Source organism: Lucilia sericata, unplaced genomic scaffold, assembly GCF_015586225.1.
Source record: "Lucilia sericata isolate MDLA Ls3-8-SP2 unplaced genomic scaffold, ASM1558622v1 Contig000068F_arrow, whole genome shotgun sequence".
NCBI classification, from domain to species: Eukaryota; Metazoa; Arthropoda; class Insecta; order Diptera; family Calliphoridae; genus Lucilia; species Lucilia sericata.
This window is the reverse complement of record NW_023994102.1, coordinates 33,104-55,439: the sequence shown is the minus strand read 5'-3', so window position 1 is coordinate 55,439 and position 22,336 is coordinate 33,104. Positions and strand designations below refer to the sequence as shown.

Genomic DNA, 22,336 nt, shown 5'->3' with positions numbered 1-22,336 from the left:
TCCCACAAAAAATATTCGTCCAATAAAAATATTCTTGCAATTTTCCACAAAAAAAAATGTTCTTCTAAAAAAATTCCTCCCAAAAACTTCCTCTCAAAAATTCCTCCCAAATGTCTGTCATTAAAAAGTGGCCTAGAACCGCTATAAATATACTACTTAAATCATTCTACCAATTTTTCCCCGGATCGGTCCATTATTGGTCATAGCTCGAAAATCATTTAAACTCACATATTTCATTGTCAAATAAAGCTATCTTGATAAAATTCGACACAAATATATTTTGTGTCCATACATATCACATATCTCTCTACCAAATTTTTCTGGAGAGGCCCGTATTGGTCATAGCTCGTATATGTAAGTCCACTTCCGAAAATCACTTAAACGCACATATTTCATTAATTAATAAAACTATTATATGTTATATTCGACTTTTTTTTTTTTGCATATAAATCATTATACGAAATTTTTCCTGTTCTTCAAATCAGTAACTTTTTAACTACAATATTTTGTCGTTAAATAGTAAATATTCGTAAGTTAACAATAACTGTCGTTATGTGGTATTCTGAATTTTATTTCACCGGTTTTTTTCGTTAATCATTAGTTAACGAAAAGTATCGGCAATGTAACGACAAACAAAAAGTTCACGTTAATAATTTTATATTTGAAAAATATTTCAATACAAAAATTTTTGACATTCTCATATTTTTTCGATCTTTGTCGTTAAAATATTCTAAGGTCGTTAAAAAGTTACAGAATTGGAAATTCGTTAATGCAACCGATATTTGTCGTTACTTTACGATATCGGTAGTTACAATTAAAAAATTACAGAATTGCTTGATCGGTCCATAATTGGTCACAACTACCATATAAGGATAATTTCCGAAAATTACTTAAACGCACATTGACAATCAAAGTCTTCGGGATAAAATTCGACATAAATGTGTTTTTTGTATAGATTGTAAATATAATTTATATATATTTATTAATATAAAATTTTATGAACCTAATCAAAATTAGTTCCACATATGCATAAATGTTAGTACCCTCACTACGGAAACAAATATTTTGTCAAGTTATCTAAAAAAATTTTATAGTTAAATGGGTTTTAATGAAAAGTTGCTTGCTGGTGGAGGGTATTTAAGATTGTGCATAACCGAATATAGCACTCTAACTTGTTTACATTAAATATTTTATATTGAATATTTTTCATATTATTAAAACATATTTAATTATTTTTTTTACGTTGCGTAGCTGTCAGTCGCAGTTCGTCGTAAAGTATTGTTTTTGTTTGGACATTTATGTGTACAAAGGCATTTATCGATATCTTAATTGGTTTAGGATTTAGCAAAAGCACCTATGTGATTTCCATATATTAAATGCTCCAACATGTGTTTCAAATTATATTAATTTAATAGAAATAAAAAAATGGATCGTCTCCCGCCTTAAAATCACTTTATGGGTCGATTCAATCTCGTCCGTCCTTCCTCTGGAAGTTTTTATTTAAAGTACTTGCGGTACTTAGGTTAGGTTGATAGGAGGATGTATACTACATCAAATCCGAAGAAATACACCTAGGCCACTATCGGGACTGTTGTGCGCTCCAATTCATGAAAAAAAAAATTGTTCACTGAATGTATTATTTTTCCATGTTCAGAAACTGAGTTTCCTGGACGTAATTCCTAAGAATCTTCCAATCAGTGTTGGTTAAGAATGTTATTTCCGGAATAACATCACTTCCAAGATACTTTGATCTAACTTCGACGAATGCCTGACAGAGGCAAAGAAAGTGCTCCAGAGTTTCACTGTCCTCTCCACATGCTCTACATTCGTCTGAATACGCACGTCCAATTTTGTATAGATGTGCACGTAATCCTGTGTTTCCACTCAGAATACCTCAGACTTGCTCATTTTGAGGAGATTTTTCGTCTTGCTCTCATCAGGGTCACCCCATAGAATCTTTGTGGTTCTACCCACCGTTTCATTATTCCAAGAGGCCTTATGGGATTCTCTCATCCATATTTTTAATTCAGCTTATGTAAACCTTACCTCTGGGAGAGTATTCAGTTAAAGCTTTCTTACAATCTAATACGGTCTTAGATTTAGTTCTATCACCTGATATCGCCCTAATTGCTTTCTGGCTGTCGGTAAATATATTAAGCCCTGTGGGCGTCATATTTATTCTAATCCAATTTACACATTCCGTTATTGCTCGTACTTCTGCCTGGAAGCTTGTGTTATGATTAGGTAAACGGTGGTATGTTTCTGTTTCTGGGTCTTCGATATAGAACCCCAGGCCCACTTTGTCCCCTAATTTAGAGCCATCCGTGTAGCAACGAATTCCTACTGGTTGCTCCAATGTTCCGCTTGACCAAGACATTCTATCTGGGATTAGCGTTTCAAAGTTTCCGACATATTCTGTGTCTGGTATGCGATCAGGCACGTCCGATGAATGTGTATAACCTTCCAATGTGTCCAGTATACATTGATGACGTGTCCTATAACCGTTTTTGGCCATTTCGCCTAAAGTAAAGAGCCGTTCGGCTGTAAGCGCCGCCTCATATCTTTTATATGTTTCAATGGGTGGAATATCTAGCAACATTTCCAGAGCCTTGGTTGAAGTAGTACACATGGCGCCACTTATACCCAAGCAGCATGTACGCTGAACTCCCTGTAGTAGTTTGATATTACACTTTTTGTCCAAAGCAGTCCACCAGATTATTGAAGCATAAGCTAGAATTGGTCTAATTACACTTTTATAAAGCCAATTTGTCATAGTAGGACTAAGACCCCATTTCATGCCTATGGTTCTCCTACATATCGTCCAGCACCGATGTGCCTTGTTGATCCTATCCTCTATGTGGTGTCTCCAATTTAATTTCCGGTCAAGTATTACACCTAAGTATTTAACTTTGTCTGTCACCGGTATCTTTTTGCCCAGGAAGCAAGGTTCAGTATATGTAGAAATTTTTGTCTTTCTTGTGAAAAGACAGATTTCCATCTTCGCCGGGTTAACATTGAGGCCTCTCGGGTGAGCCCAGCTCAAGGCCGTATTCAGAGCCTCCTCAGCTCTTCTACACAAGTAATTTGGATCCTTTCCCTTTAAAAGTAATACGACATCGTCTGCATAGCAGACAGGTCTAAGTCCTTTCTCGGTTAGGGTCCTTAGGAGGCTATTAATCGTGGTAACCCAGAGTAAAGGTGACAAAATGCCACCCTGTGGTATACCGCGAAATACCTTTTTCCTGATAGTTATATCGTACATCTCGAAGCTTATCCATCTGTTCCTTAGCATGTAGTTGATCCAGTTACGGAGCATCCGGTCAACATAAAACTGGTCTAGGGATTGGATAAGGGTATCAGTGTGCACGTTATTGAAAGCGCCTTCGATGTCAATGCATACCGACAGTGTATACAGTTTGCTATCGAAAGATTCACCTATGTAGTGGACGACTTCGTTTAAAGCGGTTTGCACCGATCGTCCCTTTACATAAGCATGCTGCTTATGTTTAAGGTCTTTGTATGGTATACTGCTTTTAACCATGCTATCGACTATCCGTTCCAAGGTTTTAAGTAGGAGTTTCATTGTCTCCTCCATATCCTCAAGCCTCCTGCCCGTGTCATCGATCATAGATTCCGGTTGGACATGAGTTTTGGATAGGAATTTTTTTATCTTCGGTACATCATTTACGCTATCTACCTGTTGAGAGAAAAGTTTAAAGAAGTCTCGTTAGTCTTTTCGAACGATTTTCTTATATTCACCAAGTTTATTACGATACTCATCCCAGTATACTGCGGTCTTTTTACGCCGTGCCCGGTTAAATAGTTTGCGAAGAGTCTTCCCAAGGTTCCGGATCTCCCCAGTTACCCAGGGTTTTTCCTGGGCAGATCTTCGCTATCGCAGAGGGCAGCTCTGCTCGAACGATTCAACTAGGGCACTTGTGAACGTTTCCACTTTGGCATCTATATCCTCTTTATTTCGACATTGAAAAGTGTCCTGACCTAAACGGTTCTTTAGTAAGGTCCCGAACATTGTCAAGTTTTAGACCAGCGTTGCGCGTTCATATTGTTCAAATTACGAAGATTTTCGGCAATTCACACGTACACTACCCGATCGTAAGCAAAACTCATAGCAAGAGCGTAAAAATACAAAAAATGATCTTCAGTTGCTTAACAGCATTCAACAATGTAGGTTGATGTCGCTTTGTTTCAAAAATTGCAAAAACAATTTATAAAAACAACAACACAATTTGTAAACAAGAGAATTACTTGCAAAAAAACTCGTACACTTCAAAACAATTTTACTAATGCATAAGAATGAAAACACATAAAAACAGTATTTTTAATACTTTTTTTACACATTTTAAATAAAAAACTTTATCTTTGTGAAGAAATATATATTTTTCTTTTCTTTGAATATGTTTTATCTGTAAAATTTACTATTTTCCTTGTTATGAAATTTGATCATAACAAGCGTAATTAGGCAATATTTTTTCTAAGTGTTTTTTTAGTATTTTCTCACCACTACAATAACAGTTTCTTCGCGTCTCTCTTTCTGCGCTTGGCTGTTTTAGACTTATTCCGAAACTTTATCGGCTTTGGTGGTGGCCTTAGTATTTTGATCCGACGTTGGTGGTAGTGTCGGAGAATCGAAGGGCAGGTAAACAGATGCAAGGAATATGTTGCCACGACCTTGCTTCAGCACCGTTGCATCCGATGTTGATAATCCTGTTGAGAAGAGAAAACATATGTTCTTGTGACATAAGATACATGTTCTCGGGCGAGACCCTGTATCAGCGTAGAAAAGTTGGAAATTTACGTGATTTAATCCAGAAACCTTGTTGCGAATCATCCAAGGTTCCTGGATTAAAGCTATATGTATTTTACCTGTGTTAATTTTAGCCATCAGAGCGTAGGTAGCTGTCTCGCTCTGATGGAGGTTTATTTGGATAACCTCAATCATGGTCATCGATTAAACTGTCTTCCAGCGAGTTGGTGGTCACCTCCTCGCTCTTTGGATTTGACTCCTCCGGGTAGCCTGAAGTGGCTATTAATGTAGTGGGTACTGTTGATGGCTCTGCGGTGTCCTTATCAGGCATAGGAATAGCAGTATTTTTAATAGACACATTCCCAATTCTGGAGAGCACTGCTGTTCTGTCTTCTGGCGGGTGAGTGATTTCCTCCTCGCTTTTAGGATTTGACTCCTCAACATTGCCAGTACTTGCTAATGATGCTTTGGGTACTGTCTTAGGTGTTTTAGTGTCCTTGTCGGGGCCGGTTTTGACAGCCCTTTTAATCGGCGCCTTCCCAATTTTGGAAAGGGCAACTACACTTTCTTCTGGCGAGTTAATGGTAAATTCCTCGATTTTAGGATTTGACTCCTCAACGTTATCAGTAGTGGATACTGATGCTGTGTTCTTAGGTTTTTTAGTGTCCTTTTCGAGGCTTTTTGTAACAGCCCTTCCAATCGGCACCTTCCCAATTTTGAATATGACAGCTTTAGAAGCCCTACCTCTATTCTTGGCAAGACTAGCCATGGATTTTTGGTCGATACCTATTACAAATAAAGTTCCCTCAGGTTCTTCTTTCCTGTAAAAGACATCCTATTTTTCCACGGCCAGCTCAGCATTTTGACCTCCAAGAATTTCCAGTATACGTTCATTAGCCAGTTTAATGCCCCATCCTTTTATGTAGACAGTGGACTTTAAGAGCACCGGAAGCTCGCTCTTCTTTGCCAGTCCCAGCCTAGCGCCGTCCCAGGGAGGAGGGATACTTTCCACCAAGTTCTTTAGGGTGCGATGAGATGCCAACCTCATCAACATCACGCCCATGCTGAACTCGCAGCTCTCACTCTCTATTGGTTGTTTACCCTTTGAAGCGATTGCATGGTCCACTATCTTATTGTTGACCAGGTCTTCTATTTTACTCTGTTGGTCTATTGGAATTTTGCCTGTCGGATTACCGGCATCGTAAACTGCATAGCGGAGATCGTCCCGGTGCCTACTTCTGGCAACTTTGGCCTAAGATGGCGGCTCTTTTCGTTTTCCTCCGTCTAGCTTCTCCTTCTTTTGATATACCCTTACCTTCGAGGTTGATTTCGCCGACGTGTTCGTCTTCGGAATATCTGGCTTGGCGTTGTCACCCTTACTCGCAGGATTCTCACTTGAGGTTCCTTTGAGTGAAGTATGGCTTGGCTTCGACTGTGTATTAGAAGACGGGGAGCTCTTTTTCTTCTTAGGTTTATTCTCAGTTGTCAACTCCTCGGGAGACCTGATCCTTTTTGCCTCAGATCTTGTGAGAGTGTCCGATTTTTTCCTTTGGAGTGTCGTGCGGTACTTACATATATGAAATAATGAAGTAGGCTTTATTTCGCACACCGATTTTTATGAAATTTTTTGAGACTAATTTACGTATTTGGTAGATTAAGTCCACCAAATAAAATTTCAAATTGAAAGTTTAATTGCAACTTCAAACCTATTTGAAATTTTGATGCTGTGCTAATAAGTCGAAATTCTAAGATAAATGATTTAATAAGAATTAAATAAGTATTTTTTGCTAATTTGTGCAAGAATCGTAACCACAGTATCTGTATTAGTGCTAACCTCATTGATATTTTTATATAGCACTGCTAAGGAAAATGAAAAGTTGTAATAAACATCAAAAGTCGTATGACGAACAATAATAGAGATATATGCAAAGATTTGATACATATGATCTTTGACTTCCACTATCTCATTAGGACCGTGACTTTTAGTTCTTTATTTAGATTGTTTAGGTGATGCTGTATACCTGTTTTTATATTACCGTCTTAAATCTTCATTTTGGTCAATTTGTCCTCTAATTTAGATAGATTACGTTTGCAAAGTAAATATCTCTGATGTTATAGATGTATTGCTTACATCCGATGCATGGTAATATAATTGGTCAAATATACCCTTTAAAGTCCCTAATAAAAATTTCGAACGAAATCTTAAAATCTGTAAATAAAATGGGAAGAATATTTCAATATAAAAACTGTTTTCCAAAAAGTCCTACGTGGAGTTTTTTGAATTGCGCTGAAACGCGTTAAAAAATCGGTTATTTTTCAAGATACATATTAATTACATTAGTTAACGTATCCGAAAAGATACATATTTTTCTAAAGCAACGTGATATAGCAAACATGCAGCTAAATTAACCTGTTTTTAGCTTTTCTGAAAACTTTGTTAAAACCCACATAGTACTATTATTCAAAACAGGGACGATAAATAAAAATCTCTTTTCCTTTCATATTTACAATTCATGGGAGAAAAAACTATTATTGTACACATTTTTCACTTTGTAAGAAAGGTATCATGACCATTATTTAAGATTCGTCCATTCATTTTCATAGATGTTTATATGGATGCATAAATTTCCCACATAAAATTTTAGTCTTCTATCTTTTACAGATTCCCAGATTTAGCATTTAATTTTAGTATTTTAGTACATATTTAATTTAGTATTTAATTTATATGCAACGCTCGTTATTGCTAGTTCAACTATTTTTCCAAATGCTCTTATAGGAATTCTAGCTGTAGTACTTTCCTAGATATACGAATTTTTGTTATTAATTCATTTCTATTTCTAGTCCTTCCATTTTTCCTTCAAATTGTTTATATGGATTTCAATATTACCCATACAAACTTTTAGAATTTTAGCTCAAATACATTCCCAGATATACGAAATTTATTATTTTGTTCATATGGGATGTGCTACGCCCCTATTTCTAATCCGCCAATTTATTAACCAATTTATTAATGACAATTTATAATTGACATATTTGTTTGTGCAAAATTTGAGGATTCTAGCTTTAAGCGTTTCCTAGATATACAAATTTTTGCCACGCCCCCTATTGCTAATATGATATACATATTTTATAGATTTTCTTGCTTCATCGTATTTTGTTGAAATTCAAAAAAATTGGCATTGGAAAAAATAATATAAACTAAGGTAAGATTTACTAAATGGATTTTTTGTATTTAATTTTGAAATTTTTAATTATAGATGAAGTTCTTAATATAAAAATATAATTTTTACTTTGCTTTTTTTATGATAAAGTTTGATTTCTTAAGTTACGTCCACAATGCTGGAGTACTCCAAATTCCAGCAAATTCTATTTCTATTTTTTCTTATATACAGAATTTCAAATTGTCTATCTCCTTTTAAATCACTCCAGAGTCCAACAATTTCTACTCTAGAGTGTAGGTTATTTTCATTCTGGAGTTAACATACTAATTTTATTGTTAACATGACAAATGTTAATAATAAAATAACATTAGCCAAAGAGACATGTGTATGCAGAGAAGTGGACAGGTTTCGGTTACAATGGGACTTGGGTCAGGCTGAGGAACAATGTTCAACATTCTTCATTACGAATTGGTTACGAAGACGTATGGGTGGGTGGTTGCAGAGTAATGGACACATTTACATAGTTCATACTGCATAGAGGTGTGAAGACCATCTGTGGAACTATAAACTCACTATCATAGGAACTATAAACTCATTTTAATAAATTTTTGCAAATAATTCGTGGAAAATGCGGTAATAAATATTTCTGTGCAAATTTTCGCGCTTTTGAAATATATTTAAACTGAAAAATCAGTCAAATTGCACAAAATTGAATAAGATTTGATAAACATTTGTTTTTTTTATTTCTTCTTTAAATTGTAAAATTTGTACACTTTGAATATTTTCCAACCTGTATTTTTTGCTGGAGTGCAGAGTTGAGTACTCCAGCATTGTGAACATAGCTTTACTGATTCCTGATAGCTGATTCACGGGGTTCCACATTCAAAATGTCTAAAATGAAATAAATTGAAATGTTATTCTGGAAACAGTTTTTTTCACATTTTCGGATATCTTTAAACCCTTGCCGTGGATATTTAAAAAATATAATGCCCCGATCCATACCGCCAGGGCTGTAAAAGGATTGATTCGAAGCCACAATGTAAAAATTTTGGATAATTTTCTCACCTATTTATTATTGAAAATGTTTCGGATATTCTTTCTCGAAGTAGTATTGGTCGGGCAGACAGTATGACAAAAAAGAAGCCTAAATTGAGGAACTAAAAAGGCTTGGACCGAAATTTTCTTGTCATTACTTTAAGTCATTATCACCTCGAATTTTCGAAATTATATCAAGTAACGGCGGATATGTTCCTTACAAAATTTTTTCTAAAACCTTGCATAAATTTTTATAAAAATTAAAAAGTTTCATGAAAAATTCATTTTGTTGTTGATTTTGTCAATTAAAGATGATGAACATATTAAAATAAGCCAAAAAAAAATATATTGTTGAAAAACGTCGTGTTTTAGAAAAAAAAAAAATTCAACGTCGGTTATTAAGTATTGCACTAATGTTTGTCTATCTATTAGGGAAATTTCGGGAATTCCATTTGAAGATTTTTTCATAAATTTTTTAAAAATTTTAATTAAAGTAAATTCTGTATAAATTTAAAATTTTTACTGGTGATGAGTTTATTTAATAGGAAATACTATTTAAAAATTATAATAAGATCTCAGAAACGAAGGCTTTACACATTAAAGTTAAATAAACTAAATTCATATAATAATCGTTTAATATAACAGACGAAATATGTAAAATAAATTAAATTTTATTCCGTAAAAATTAATTATAATTTTTCCACGTCTGAATGATACCGAAAACTAATAAAAAATACAACGTGTCTTTAAAAAGTTGCAGGTTGTCATATATCGAAAAATTGTATAAATTTCCCTGGAATTCCCGGGAATGTAAAATGTACGGGAAATAAGAAACTCTACTTTCTAGTGATATATAAGACATTATGCTATTAATTATTATTTTAATATAACCAATTAGTCCATTATTTTTTGAAAAAAATTCATTTGAATGTAAACAAACAAAGTGAGCGGTAGTGTATATGCACATAACTCATAAAAAATAATTAAATCAATGGAAACACTACTGGCTCCCCAACAAAAGATAAAAATGTAGTGAAAAATAAAATGAATGTCCTACATCATTCACTAATTTTAAAATTATAAAATTATATTATAAATAAATGCATTTTAATTGTAGTGCAATTGATTTAATTTCTTGTTAATCGAAAAAAAAGAAATGTAAAAAGTTAAGAAATTATGCATAACAAAACAAGAAAAATACAAAAGATAACCACCAAAATTTTCATTGATAAAAAAATGTTTTCTTTTTTCAATAAGAGTGCTCAGAAAGAAGTGGAAGTTTTTTAATTACATATGTATATAACAGAAATAAAATGAAATGTGATTTCAATTATTAACACCATATTTCTAACCATAATTTCAATTAAAGTTTAATTAATTAAAATACAAAATTACCTTAAATTTTAATAAAAATATGAGGAGGTTAAAGGGTAAACTATCCCAATATCGAGCTATTCTGACAATAAAAGACCGCTAAAAACAACTACACCTGATCCTAGGAATATTGATTTGTGGATTCCCAGTAGAGTGAGAAAATGCAAATCTAGAGCAAAGTTGTGAGGGTACACATATTTTCATATCCCTAAAGAAGAGAATTAAATTACGATACTAAATAAACTGTCTAAAACTACATCCAAGAAAATCACTAACATATCGAGAAATATGCACCCTACGTCTAACCTTATAGACTTAGCGCACAATGGCATTCGTGACACGCTTCAACCTGGCAGATTCCTAGACGCCACCTCAAGACCATAACTAATATGACGTATGTAATCAGTAATGCATCAGTAACGTATGTAAGTTTATATCGAACATGAAAAGGTAAATATACATTATTAGAAAAAAAAATCCTCGAAATATTCCAAATGCTCTGGGACATACATGGTCAACAAGTCCCTCAAATGTGAGACGGTCATCAATATATATACCTAAACATCTAAGCTGGTCAACAAAAGCAATTTTAATACAAGGAAAATATTTAAAATAGCGGAAAGTTGCTCAGAAAGTATAGGAGGACCCAAAACAAATCTCTTGGGAAACCCTGAAAAAGTGGGAGAATCCTAGAATATTCTCCATCAGTAACGACAAATTGTATGAAAAAGCCAATTTACATGCAGATCTATAAAACCCAAAAATTTCACCCAATTTGTTAATCATTACCGAGTAAACGATGGAATTAAAAGCTTTAGTCAAATCAAGGTCAATTTGAGTAGTTAATCTGTTCTCATTGACATTAACACGAATATAATCTGTCAAATTAATCAGTAAAGAGGTAGAATTATGACCAGGACGAAAGGCATATGGTGAAGGAACAATGCTACTATTAACAAACGATAGAATTTAATCTTTAAGTATGTGCTCCACAACTTTAGAGAGTGCAGGTAAAATCGAAATGGTTCTTAAGTCATCAACAGTACCATATTTCGAAATAGGGACAACAAAGTATTCATTAACCTCATCCACACTCAAATCACAATCTGCTCTACTGTCACCAGGAAATCCACGCCCTTTCTCAATTTTCCTCATAGCGGATGAAAAATATTTTTTCCTTTCTCTACGAATAATAGTTTTGGCCCTATTTTTATAACGACAACAAGTTAGAGTGCTATATTCGGCTGAGCCGAATCTTAAATACCCTCCACCACCTACTTTTATGTTAATACTTTTCTAATTGATCAAATATTTGTAGAAATAAGTTTTGTCATGTCTTAAATAGAAAAATCCCAGTATTTAAACAACCTAAATTTATTACAATTCCAAGATTTATTGAACATTGCAAACGCCATTTTCTTTTACATTTTTATAGCGCTTAGCAATATTTAGTAATTTGCATGTATGCATGTGTGTGAAAGATTTAAGGATTTTCAAAATACATATATATAATTTTGTTCTACACAAAATGATAATGCAACTAGTTAAATACGGGTTTCTGAAGGGAACCTTGTATGGGACCGACCGCACCCTTGTTATGAACCGATCGTAATATTTGTGCCAAATTTTGTATCAATAGCTTTATTTGGTAATGAGTAATGTGTGTTTAAGAGATTTTCCTAAAAGGACCTTGTATGGGAGCTATGACCAATTATGTATACTAGAGTTCGCCCAGCGGTCGAAATTCGACCAGAACCAATGTTGGAAAAATTGTATGAATGTGTAAAATAAAACCATATTTTTGTAGTTCAAATCTGTGGTAAAAAAATAACTTTATTGATATTATCAAAGTGTATAATTTGCTTTGATTAATGTTTTCTTTTAGAAAATGTGATGGGTTTTAGTAAAAGTCCCATCAGAAGTTTAAAACCTCAATTGTTAAAATTAGGTATACAACTTGTTTTACAAAAGTATTTCAACTATTTTAAAAATAAAAAATAACGAACATTTCTTCTATCGAGTTATTATCCCCTACATATTTACGCTACGTTCACAATGCTGGAGTACTCTACTGTACACACCAGTAAAGAAATGTTAGCTGTTCAAAACACTTAGTGGAAATGTTCTAAATAATTTGTCAAAACAATAAAAATATTTAAAATAAATAATGTCTTATCTAATTATAAATAAATTTTATTTGGATGTCATTAGTAGTACATCCATCAGGTATATGCTGTTTACAGCATATACCATCCATCAGGTATATGCTGTTTAAATTCTCCCTTATAACACTCGACAAAGACTTCAGCAGACCTACATTTATTAAATTTTAATGTCTTCTAATAGAATTTAAAAGTAGATATTCTATGAGGTCTTCTAATGGGCCTTCTATTAGCCTTCATATAGGAGCGCATAACGATATGCATTGGCATATCCAATTACACACTGATTTTGTATATGCATAAGAAGAATTTAACGCCTTAATTTTTCATATATTTTGTAAGTACTGTTTGAAAGAAAACATTAATTAACTATAAATTTCAGTCTTTTGCTAATATATGCAAGTTTAATAGCAAGTAAATGAATAATAAACGTAAATAAGTACGGTTAAACACTCTTCATCCCAAAAGACATGATTTATATTTAGCAGTTTCATCTATTTTTATAAAGCATATAACCATCACCTATTCAACTTACAGTTTTCACTTTACACTACTATTTCCTAATTGGTTAGAATAACCCAAAAACGAAAAATATCATCAAATCTTCCCTGTGCTAAACCTGCATATAAGCGATATACATATCCATTTATTGCGGTATGTACCGGCATGACCAACTAAACTTTACTTATATTTTTTACAGGCTTTTTTTATTACTTACTGACACTGAATCAATTCATTAATCCATCATTTAAATCTTCAAAATCAATCAAAACTAATAATTATGTACCACAATTCAGTATTTTATTTCACCGATTTTTTTTGTTAAACATAACCGAAAAGTATCGGCAGTGTAACGACCAATAAAAAGTTCACGTTAATAATTTTATATTTTAAAAATATTTCAATACATAACTTTTGACATTCTTGTATTTTTCCAATCTTTGTCTTTAAAATATTATACGGTCGTTAAAAAGTTATTGAATTGAAAATTCGTTAATGTAACCGATATTTGTCATTACTTTACGATATCAATACTTAAAATTTAAAAAATTACTGAATTTCCGTACTAATGCCCTACCAATATTTTTCCAGGTCAAATACGAATATCAGTACATTGTTTGACATATCTTCAGGTGTCCCCAAGCATTATTTACACATCTTTTTATATTCCCAGTTCGTTGTTTCCTCGGGAATGTATATATAAATATGAATATAAAACTGAAGTCCTAATTCTTATAAAAATATTCCTTTCGATTTGGTAACAATCGTAACTATATTATAACAAAATAGATCATTATCTCATTCACAATTTAGCACTTTACACAAAAATATAAAACAATAAAATCCTATTTTCTCTTTGCCTAAGCTTGTTTACATACATATTTGTTTACAAAAATCTTATTAAAAACAACGACAAAAACAAATATCATGCAAAATACAAAAAGAAAACGGTAACAGAGAAGTTAAACGTTTCTGCACTCTCCTCTCTTTTTTTAAAAAAGTAAACAACACGGTTTACTTTTTTGTTTTGTTTCTTGCTTTGTTTGTTTTTAATTTCAATAATACGTACGTGTGACTATTGTTTCTATGTATTAGTAACAACTTTAAACGCTTATAGCTCGTAAAATTCTGAACCGATCTCATTAATATATATATTGTGCACATCTGCGAACAAATACCTTTAAAATGATATATTTTTTGCCAAGATCAGATGTATACTGTAAGAGTAAAAGGGGTCACAAAAAATCGTCTTGCCTATTAATTATATAGATAAAGACAAAATTTCAAAATTCTGTATCTATATCATTATTTGGTAATGAATATTGTGCATTTAAGTGATTTTCTGAAGGGGACCTAGTATGAGAGCTATGACCAAATATGGACCGATCGTAAAATATTATGTATATAAAGACAAAATTTCAAAATTCTGTATCTATATCATTATTTGGTAATGAATATTGTGCATTTAAGTGATTTTCTGAAGGGGACCTAGTATGAGAGCTATGACCAAATATGGACCGATCGTAAAATGAGTTATGTGCCTTTAAGTGTTTTTCTGAAAGGGACCTTGTATAGCAGCTATGATAAATTATGGACCGATAGGAAAACAATTTCACAGTAATATTTCTCTGTATATGAGTAATACTTCTGCCAAACTTTATATGGATATCTTAAATTAGTAATGAGTTATATGCGTTTAAGTGATTTTCGGGAGGGGACCTTGCATGGGAGCTATGACCAGTTATGGACCGATCGGAAAAAAATTGCTCCGTAATATTTCTGTGTAAATATGCAATACTTGTACCAAACTTTATATGGATATCTTAATTTAGTAATGAGTTATGTGCGTTTAAGTGATTTTCAGGAGGGGACCTTGTATGGGAGCTATGACCAATTATGAACCGATCGGAAAAGACTTTCACATTAATATTTCTGTGCATATCGGTAATACTTGTACCAAATTTGATATGGATATCTTATTTAAGTAATGAGTTATGCTCGTTTAAGTGATTTTCGGGAGGGGACCTTGTATGGGAGCTATGACCAATTATGGACCAATCGGAAAAAAATGTCACAGTAATATTTCTGTGCATATGAGTAATATTTGTACTAAATAGTATATGTGTATCTTAAATTAAGAATGAGTTATGCACGTTTAAGTGATTTTCGGGAGGGGACCTTGTATGGGAGCTATGACCAATTATGGACCGATCGGAAAAAAACTTTCACAGAAATATTTCTATGCATATGGGCAATACTTGTACCAAATTTTATACGGATATCTTAATTTAGTAATGCGCGATTAAGTGATTTTCGGGAGGGAACCTTGTATGGGAGCTATGACCAATTATGGACCGATCGGAAAAAAATTTCTCTGTAATATTTCTGTGCATATCAGTAATATTTGTGTCAAATTTTATGTGGATATCTTAATTTAGTAATGAGTTATGCGCGTTTAAGTGTTTTTCGGGAGGGGACCTTGTATGGGAGCTATGACCAATTATGGACCGATCGAAAAAAATTTTCACAGTAATATTTCTGTGCATATGAGTAATACCTGTACCAAATTTTATATGGATATCTTAATGTAGTAATGAGTTATGTGCGATTAAGTGATTTTCGGGAGGGGACCTTGTATGGGAGCTATGACCAATTATGGACCGATCCAGAATGAATGAATTCTATTGACATAGGATTTTAATTTGTAAAATTTTGTGAAGATATCGACATTGTGACGGAAGTTATTAACAATAAACCCATTTTCCGGGAATGTGTACTTTTGTATGGGAGGTATATGAAATTGTGGACCGATCCAGGAAATTTTCAGCAGGGATCAAGTTCTTGTGTAGAAACGAAAGTATGGTGATTTTCATGGAATTATCTTGCATAGTTTTCGAGAAAATTACATCAGAATGTGTAAAAAATGCTTATTTTTTTCTAGGTTGTTTTAAATTTTGATTCATAACTTTTCCCGGTGTTAACCGATTTTGCCCATTTTCAATACCAAACAACTTAGGAAAATGAAGAACATTTTGGGTGAATTTGGTTAAACTCTATTGCTTCGTTTTATCGTGAGCGTGTTTTACACAGACAGACGGACATAACTAAATCAACTCAGAATTTGATAAGGAACCAGAATATATATACTTTGTTGGATCTCAGATGAATATTTATTGGTGTTACACACGGAATGACAAAGTTATATATACCATCTATCACCACTGATGGTGGTGTAGGGTATAAAAACTCTCTAATTCTCATTGCTAGAAGATCTCCGAAACTCTGAATATGCTAGGCCCCTAAGAGAACTTGAAAGTCTGGATCGACACATGAAGAATTAAAAAAAGGAGTGTGGTCAAAATTCGACAAAAACAAAGAAATACCATCCCAATCAATTCCATTAAAGTTTCTATATTCGAAAAATCTTAAAGAATTCTCCACCTTAATATAAAAGTAGGCAAAAATCAAGGCATGATGTGAAACTGAGGGAAATTGTACCTGATTTGAGGAGTTAACAGTGGAACTATTACTTACGAGCCAAAAGTCTAATAAAGATGTCGAGGAATGGGCAACATCAAAGTAAGTTGGTTTAGAGTTATGGAAAACCGTTAGTTTACGTCTCAGACAGATTGATCTTACAAGGCTTTGGTAGTATCAAACAAATTGCAATTGAAATCTCCAACAATAGCTACAACAGAGAATCTCATCAGTAAATTATAATGTCGAACGCCGATAAGAGCCTTTTTACCACAAACTTTTTATTCACAAATACCAAGTTCCGAATGTCTGAAGACCACTTTTTAACGTAAGGCATCAGAGAAAATCCAAAACCACTCCCACACGCACCCATTCTATCGTTTCTTACTAAAGCATATCCAAGTATCTTAAGTGATGAACTAGACACATAAGGCTTCAACCATGTCTCAGATATAGTTATTAAATCAAAAGCTTTAAGAAAGGACAGTTATCAAAGGTGTGCTTCTCTTGGTATTACTGGTGCTATTAGTTAAGCTGACCATACGTCCTCTTTTTTATAGGACAATTACCTATTTTAACTGGCTGTCATCTTTAAAATATTTAACAATATTCCAATTGGCCAGCACTATTTTTAGGCTATTTGGAAATGATGGCCAAAATCATTCTATTTCACTTTTTCATAGTGTATTTAGATGGATTTAGTGTGGATTTAGATATTTATCAATGAATATGAATATCAATGAAAATAAGAAACTTTGCAATAGTGATGTTATTTTGTCACAAAATATTCGTTATTCGGATACTTCTAATAATAATTATTATATGTTATATGTACAAGATATGTAAAAAATTATATACCTTTTAACGTAAAAATCTTTAATTAATGGAATATTGTAATTATCAGTGTTTTTAAGGCTAAATTTAGCCTTTTTATACCCACCATCAAAAAAGATGGGGGAAATATTGGTCATAGACCCACAAAAGTATATATATATATTTTTTAAATTCTAATCATTTTATTTCACTTTTTCATAGTGTATTTAGATGGATTTAGTGTGGATTTAGATATTTATCAATGAATATGAATATCAATGAAAATAAGAAACTTTGCAATAGTGATGTTATTTTGTCGCAAAATATTCGTTATTCGGATACTTCTAATAATAATTATTATATGTTATATGTACAAGATATGTAAAAAATTATATACCTTTTAACGTAAAAATCTTTAATTAATGGAATATTGTAATTATCAGTGTTTTTAAGGCTAAATTTAGCCTTTTTATACCCACCATCAAAAAAGTTGGGGAAATATTGGTCATAGACCCACAAAAGTATATATATTTTTTTTTAAATTCTAAGACGATCTACCCAAACGGAATGAGATAGAAGATTGACATTTTCCACAAATTAAGGTTTGCTTAGTATTGAAAATGGGCGATATCGGTCCACAATTGACCCTACCCCTCATATAAGGTCCCCTTTAGAAAATGACTATAATATCCATTACTGTCTTAAAAATACGAATATAGCGATGAAATTCGACAAACATAAGTTTCTTGCGATCCAAAATCTATCAGCCAAATTTTAAGTAGATCGGTATAACGTACAAAAACCTCTATACCAAATTTTATGGGGAACGGTCCACAATTGACCCTACGCCCATATAAGGTCCCCTTCAGAAAATGATTATAATGACCATTTCTGGCTTAAAAATACTAGTATAGCGAAGAAATTTCACAAGTCTCTGACAAGCCCAAATCTTTCCACCAAATTTTGTGTGGATCGCTCATTAACGCTCATTAAAAATACGAGTAGAGCGTTGAAATTCGCAACGAATAAGTATTGCACTACCGAAACCTTTCTATAAAATTTTACGACAATCGGTCCATACTGCCCATATAGATATGTACATACCGTCACCTAAAACGCAAACGGCCCTATCTATCATTTTTAAAATTTTACAGCAAAAAACTATTTAAATTGAAAAGTTTGTTTCTATCAACGCGATTTATTAGTAGTAAATAAACAAATTATTTAATAGTGAAACGTATCAGTTGTTATGATAGCTAACAATGGCGTATATAAAAATGGATAAATAAACTTTTTACCTTCAATATTTAAATGTTTTTGTAGATAGGGCCTTTTGTTTTTTGTCAATAAAAACGCTAATTTTCGGTCGGAGGAGTCCAATTTTTTTTTGGTTAGTTAGGGCCGTTCAAAAATTTAACAAAAATATTTTATTTTTATTTTTTTTTTTTTTTTTCTTTTCAATAAATATTTTGTTAATTCAAAAGAGCTCGGTCAATAATTGACTTAAGATATTTTCCAAGTATCACCCTTTACATTCCTTTTATGGCATATGGTTTGATGGTGGGTATATGAGATTCGGCACAGCCGAATATAACAATCTCACTTGTTTTGTCTTACTTTTTAATCCTTTTAGCCTTTTCTGACCTTTTTTAATGTCCGATTTAGCCTTTTATTTCTGACACTGGTAATTATTTTCAAAATACATATAGAACTGGAATTGGTTGTTAGCAAAATTACTCGAAAATGTTCAGAAGTTTTCACATGGGAATTAAATACGTAATTTTCTCATTTTAATAAGAAAACAAATCATTCACTTTACTTTAATAAACTTCTTTCTTAAAATCTTTAAATTTGTTTTGTTTATATTAAAAAAAACAAATGCATAAAAATGGTCATAATCTTTTTCTGTAAAATATGTAAAAAAAGTGGTTAAAATAATTGGTTTTTTGGCGTTAGATTTAGCTCCTTTTAACAATCCAAAAGTCGCATTTTTTACCCTTAGAGCTTTTTTTTGGAAAATTTTACTTATTTTGTTTTTAAAGAAATGAAAAATATTTTTCAATAACATAAAATCGTAATTTTGTAGTTTTTTGCAGCTGCAAATAACAACACGGACCAAACGTAGCATTTAATAAATCGTGATTTTGTAGTCAGATTTATATCGTGGCTATACAGCACATTTTTATAATTAAAAAGAGCATCCCTCGCCATCTCTATACGCTATCTTATTTCCTTGGACATATCCAATTGGTCATTTACTAAAACTCCAAGATATTTGTAAGTTTTCACTATTTCCACATCAACGTTATCAATTTCAGTATTGGGTTGGGTACTTTTCCTGGTTATAACCATGTATTTTTTTCGAAATATTGATTTTGATACCATTTATTTCGCTACATTTTGAGTGTTTTTGTAATAACTTTTGTAGCCCAGTACCCCGTTTCTGTGAGTAAAAAGTATTTCTGTAACTTAAAGTGAGAAGAGGCAACACCAAATTTCCAATAAAACAGCTGTCAAAAACATAAAAATAAAAAAATAAAACAAAAAATTGCAAAAATATAGAAATTAAATGAAAAGTGTTCATAAAATTATCCCAATAAATGCATATCGGAAATTCCTCCAATTTTCTAAAAAATATTAATAATAATAAACAATATTAATTTTAGTCTTAATTAATTATAAAAACATCATTACTTTTTTCATTATTTTATAGAATTCATGCATAAATTAAACTTTTTTCCTAAAAACTTTACTTTCCGCACCGTTTTTTTGACAGTTCATGTGAAAAACTTCTAAAAAAATTTTGTGACTAACAGCTACGCAACGTAAAAAAGTGATGCCCAATCGTTGCTTTGATAAAGTATGAAAAACTAATTAAATATGCTTTAATAATATAATAGATCACATGTTTCATAATACGAAATTGCCCCCCACTACATCCCACATCCTCCACAGACTCAAACGACTCAGGTAGAGCTCGTCCTTTCAAAAATCATAAAAATAATGATTATATCGATCTGGACCTTCTAAATTAAACATTTTTTCATACAAAAAAACAAGATGTTGATATAACTTTTTATAACCATATGTTCACGTGCAAACTGAAGAGGATTTCTCATTACGAGTGGGGATTGGAGTGGCTTTTATTAATTTTTTAATATTTCTAAAGACTTGGCCCTTTTTGTAGTTCGTTTTACTGTAGCTAGGCTTGCTGTAACACCCACTTTTTCTCTAATTTTTGATACAGAATCACTTGACTTGGAGGTAAATTTTATGAAATCTCTTCTGTCCGCTTTTGTTTTGACTCTATATGTAGTTCCATTTATGTTTTCTTAATATTCAAATTGTTTTCTTATAAAATTGCGAATAACATTCTGAACTTGCCAAATTTTTCTTGCCAAATTCGTGTGATTTTGAACAGTTTCCAAAAACGCTAGAATTTTGTAATTTTATTCTTTAGTTAATGGCTTAACGCAGACACAGACACTAGAATTTGAATGGATTTTACACAATGCCAGCAGTAAACTGATTTTATTCTGAATGAACCTAATCAAGTGAGCCAAAAAAAATATAGCTAAAAAACGTAGTATGTTAGAAAAAAAATTATTAGGTATTGCGATAATTTTTGTCTCACTAGTGATACCTAAGACATCACGTTATTATTAAAAATTTTAATATTACTAATTAGTCCATTATTTTTTGCAAATATAATTTGATTGTAAACAAAACAGTGAACCTATTTAAGTGAGCGGGAGTGTTTTCTCCTTAAACTGTTCATGGAATATCTTCTCCAAATAAATGTTAAATAATAATAGTGATAGTATACATCCTTGTCGTACGCCCTTTGAAATTGATATACCATCTGTTAGTTCCCCATCGACATTAATCTGCGCTGCTTGGTTCCAATATAGATTACATATGCATCGAATTATTTTATCTCTATTCTATCTCTATCTATTAATTTCTCGTGTTTGACAGTATCAAATACCTTTTCATAGTCGATAAAGCATAGATAAACATCCCTTTGTACATCCTGACAGTTCTGACAATAATGCTTCTCCTGCCCCTAAACCTTCCGTGAAATTAAATTGAGTTTCTCCCATAACCTCCTCGCATGTTGTATATATTCTCCTGTATGTTATTCTTAGAAATATTTTCAATACATGGCCCATAAGGCTGTTTAGCCTATATTTACTACATTTCCTAGCGTTATTTTTCTTCGGAATGGATATAAAAGTTGATACCAACCAATCCTTTGGATATTAACCTGTTTAAACTTATCTTTGCTCTGTTTTGTGTTGTTTCTTATTGTTGGATCTTTATTTTCTATGAAGGATATCACAATGGACCTTTTAATGGTGCTTAACCCTTCTTAATATAAAATGAGGTTTTGAAATTGTTTATATTTTTATGTAGAGCTCTAATAGTTCTATGCATAGGATAAAGACGCGACCAATCAAAACGAATGGTCTAAGATATTGTCAATTAGTATGCGTGACGTGATGTGACAAAAAATAAAGTTTTCAGTGGAAATACCAATATGTATGTGATTTAATTTTTTACAGAAAACTAATTAATTTTGGCGATTTTATTAACAGTTGTACAATTTCTCTATATATTTAAAAAATCTGAATGCAATCAATTCTCTTACCAATATTGCTTCTTTAGAATATAACTCCGCATCGCAATTATCGCACAGATATATATCAAATGGAGCCGGTTCCACCATCTGCTGATGTATATTAAGACTACTTTGTCCATTTTTTGTCTTTTGTTGGAAAAGACACTTACGTAGTTTTTGTGGCTGATCATATGACTGAAAATAGAAAATCATACTTAAATAATCTGAATTAAAATAATCTAATCTGAATAAATAGCATAATCTACCATAAATAATACCTATCGATTGTCTGTCAATATACCCTGCAGGAAATGAATCGATAATTGTCTAAATGTCACTAGTACTATTATTAGAACAGCAGACACTAGTTGTAAAAAGGCACCACTTGCAGACAGATTTTTATTTTACATGTGTTGGAAGAAATAAA

General features: G+C 32.2%; 1 protein-coding gene across 1 annotated transcript in view; it reads right to left on the bottom strand.

Annotated features, from left to right (window-relative positions):
* LOC119616354 overlaps nt 1-22,122 on the bottom strand; it is a 48,163-nt gene extending 26,041 nt beyond the window's left edge. The window contains exon 1 of the mRNA XM_037972715.1: nt 21,940-22,122. Within this exon, the coding sequence (XP_037828643.1) occupies nt 21,940-22,122 (183 nt within the window). The remainder of the gene's footprint in view (nt 1-21,939) is intronic.
* Between the last annotated feature and the right edge of the window lie 214 nt (nt 22,123-22,336).